The sequence below is a fragment of the Pteropus vampyrus genome, unplaced genomic scaffold (assembly GCF_000151845.1).
Source record: "Pteropus vampyrus isolate Shadow unplaced genomic scaffold, Pvam_2.0 Scaffold261, whole genome shotgun sequence".
NCBI classification, from domain to species: Eukaryota; Metazoa; Chordata; class Mammalia; order Chiroptera; family Pteropodidae; genus Pteropus; species Pteropus vampyrus.
The window spans coordinates 3,115,348-3,117,691 of record NW_011889042.1 but is presented as its reverse complement, the minus strand read 5'-3'; the positions used below and the strand labels follow the sequence as shown (position 1 = coordinate 3,117,691).

Genomic DNA, 2,344 nt, shown 5'->3' with positions numbered 1-2,344 from the left:
GTGATAAAGGGGTTGGGTGGGGAGAAGCGGCACGGCTGAGAATTACTTTTGCTTCATGTACTCATTTACCCTCCATTATCTGAGTACCCATGTGCAAGGAGGTGCACAGGCTGTGAGGTGTATGCCCCACCCTCAGTCCACCAGGAGACAGAAGAGACTGCACAGAAAGAACGAAGGGTAGAAGAGCTACGTGAGTTTTAAAATAAGGGATTTATGAAGCAGATTATTACTAGTAGCTGAAAACTACTGGCTTGATCACAAATACAAAGGCTACAACCTCAGAGGGATATTTCATTTATTTAATAAAAGATATGGAAATTAAGAATACAGTACAATCAATAAGGACTTATAAGCACACCTTCACACCAGGGAAGCATGTGGATGCTGGTGGAAAGCAACATCTAAATTAGCTGGACCCCTCTTGGCAACCCAGTTACCTAAGAGATGTCATCTGGATTCGGTCTTTAGCTGGATGTAATCATTTGTCCAACAAATCTTTACTGAGCAGCCTCTTATGTACAGGGCTATGCTCATTGTCTCTAGCACAGTCAACCCATGAGATTATAGTTCTGGCCTTTGGCTATCATCAATAGTAAGTCCTCACTCTTACTGCAAAACCCAAGTCATCTTGGCCTCTCAAGTTGAAGATTAATAGTTCTATAGCAAAAAGTACAAACATCTGCAGACAGGAACAGTTGACCAAGGGACGACATTGTATGTGCAAGTAAAAGTCTGACGGATCCAGAGAAGAGGAACATACCAGAGAATCAAGTACAGCCGGCCCACGTTAACACTGAAATCCAAGCAAACCTACTCAGAACGAGTCCCATTCAAATAATACTTAGAAAGATTTCCTCATGCTATTTACAATTTTAAAGTAAATTTAATTTATAAGCAGCTAGGGAATTCTTTATTTAATACCGTTGTAACATCAAAGTTCACATAACTGCTTCTTTCAATCCACGATATTGAGCTTTATGACAGCCTAGGGATAGGAACTAAAAGAAGGCAAACATAATGCCTTAGAGATACAGAAACATTTACACAGCTCAACTGTTAAAAACAGTTCAACATTCATCTGGCGAACATGGTTTGGATATGAGAACACACAGCACACAAGTTCTTCAGGGAGGTGAGAGACCTTTTGGTGGTTCCTCGGGTGACTCCGAAAGCTGGTCCTGTGCAACTTCTGTCAGAGACTGGTTTTTTTCCAACACAGTTTGGGGTTTGACATCTGTGGGTTCAGATTTCCAGGCAATGTGACCACCTTCCTGTTGCTTAGAAGACCAGACATAAGTACGTCACACATATGATATCATTTTCACTCAAGCAATTGGCTGAAGCTATATGACTTAAGCACATTCTATCACTGAGTCAAAATTTTATGGTTAATGTTTCAGGTTAAATTTTATTGTAATAAACAATAAACATGATTGAAAAAAATCTCCACAGAAGCACAATTTCAAAAGCCCGAATGACAACTCACTTGTTCCAAGTCTCCATCGTTACCACAAAATTCCAGTATATTCCAGCTAAGAGTATTTGATCTGGAGTTTAGGAACATTAACCAAGGTTGGGGAAAGAAAACCAAGCCTTCCCTTAACCTCTGACAAATAGACAACTAATCCTAATAACAATTTTAATAATAAAATACTCACAGCTCTTGCTTCTCCTACTCGTCTTAAAATGACACCTTCAGCCAATAAAGCCTTCCCTGTTTCCACAAATAACTTCTCTTCATCTGTTTCTCCCAGTTTCTGTAGCTCAATGTACTTCTCCACAAACCTAGAATTCCAAGGAGTCACATCTTAGGTCTGTATACTGAGAGTTGTCAAGACAGGCTGTTACACAGTGGCAAGCATTCCTTTAACAGATCTTCCCAGAGGAACATTTTTTTTCCTCAAGTGGAATTCAGTAAAACTCTTCAAACTGCTCACTAAATTCTTTTAAAAAAAAAAATCACCCTGGACTTATAAAATGGCTTACCGTTGACAGGTAGACTTGAAGTTTGGATTAAATAGATCAAATGCTTTTTGACCAGATCCATAGGCTGAATAAAATTTCCTGAGAAATGCAAAGAACACACATAAATCTCCTATTATAGATCACGGCCAAGAACAGAATGAAGAATAACTGCTAGGCCCTGAAAAGTTAAGTATAACATGACCTACACAGCTCGAGGCTAAGAGTTTTTGTTTTTTTATTTTTAAATAAGTAATGCATGCATATAATATATCGAATGTTACACAAAAGTATCCAGTGAAAAGTAATACTCCTCACCTCTGCACCCCAATACCTCCACCCAGTTCCTTTCCCAGGAAGTAGCACTAACCAGTTTCTTGTG

At 39.1% G+C, this 2,344-nt stretch overlaps 1 protein-coding gene across 2 annotated transcripts in view; it reads right to left on the bottom strand.

The window, feature by feature from the left end:
- Positions 1 to 278: 278 nt before the first annotated feature.
- The window catches only part of MRPS23 (mitochondrial ribosomal protein S23), a 4,731-nt gene continuing 2,665 nt past the window's right edge, over positions 279 to 2,344 (bottom strand). The window contains exons 3-5 of one of the 2 annotated variants that reach the window (XM_023520389.1): positions 1,987 to 2,064; positions 1,659 to 1,785; positions 279 to 1,271 (exon numbers count right to left, since the gene is read on the bottom strand). In XM_023520389.1, coding sequence (XP_023376157.1) covers positions 1,125 to 1,271; positions 1,659 to 1,785; positions 1,987 to 2,064 — 352 coding nt within the window. In that variant the 3' untranslated portion in view covers positions 279 to 1,124. Of the gene's footprint in view, positions 1,278 to 1,658; positions 1,786 to 1,986; positions 2,065 to 2,344 lie in introns of both variants that reach the window. The other variant, XM_011375103.2, reaches the window with a different exon arrangement.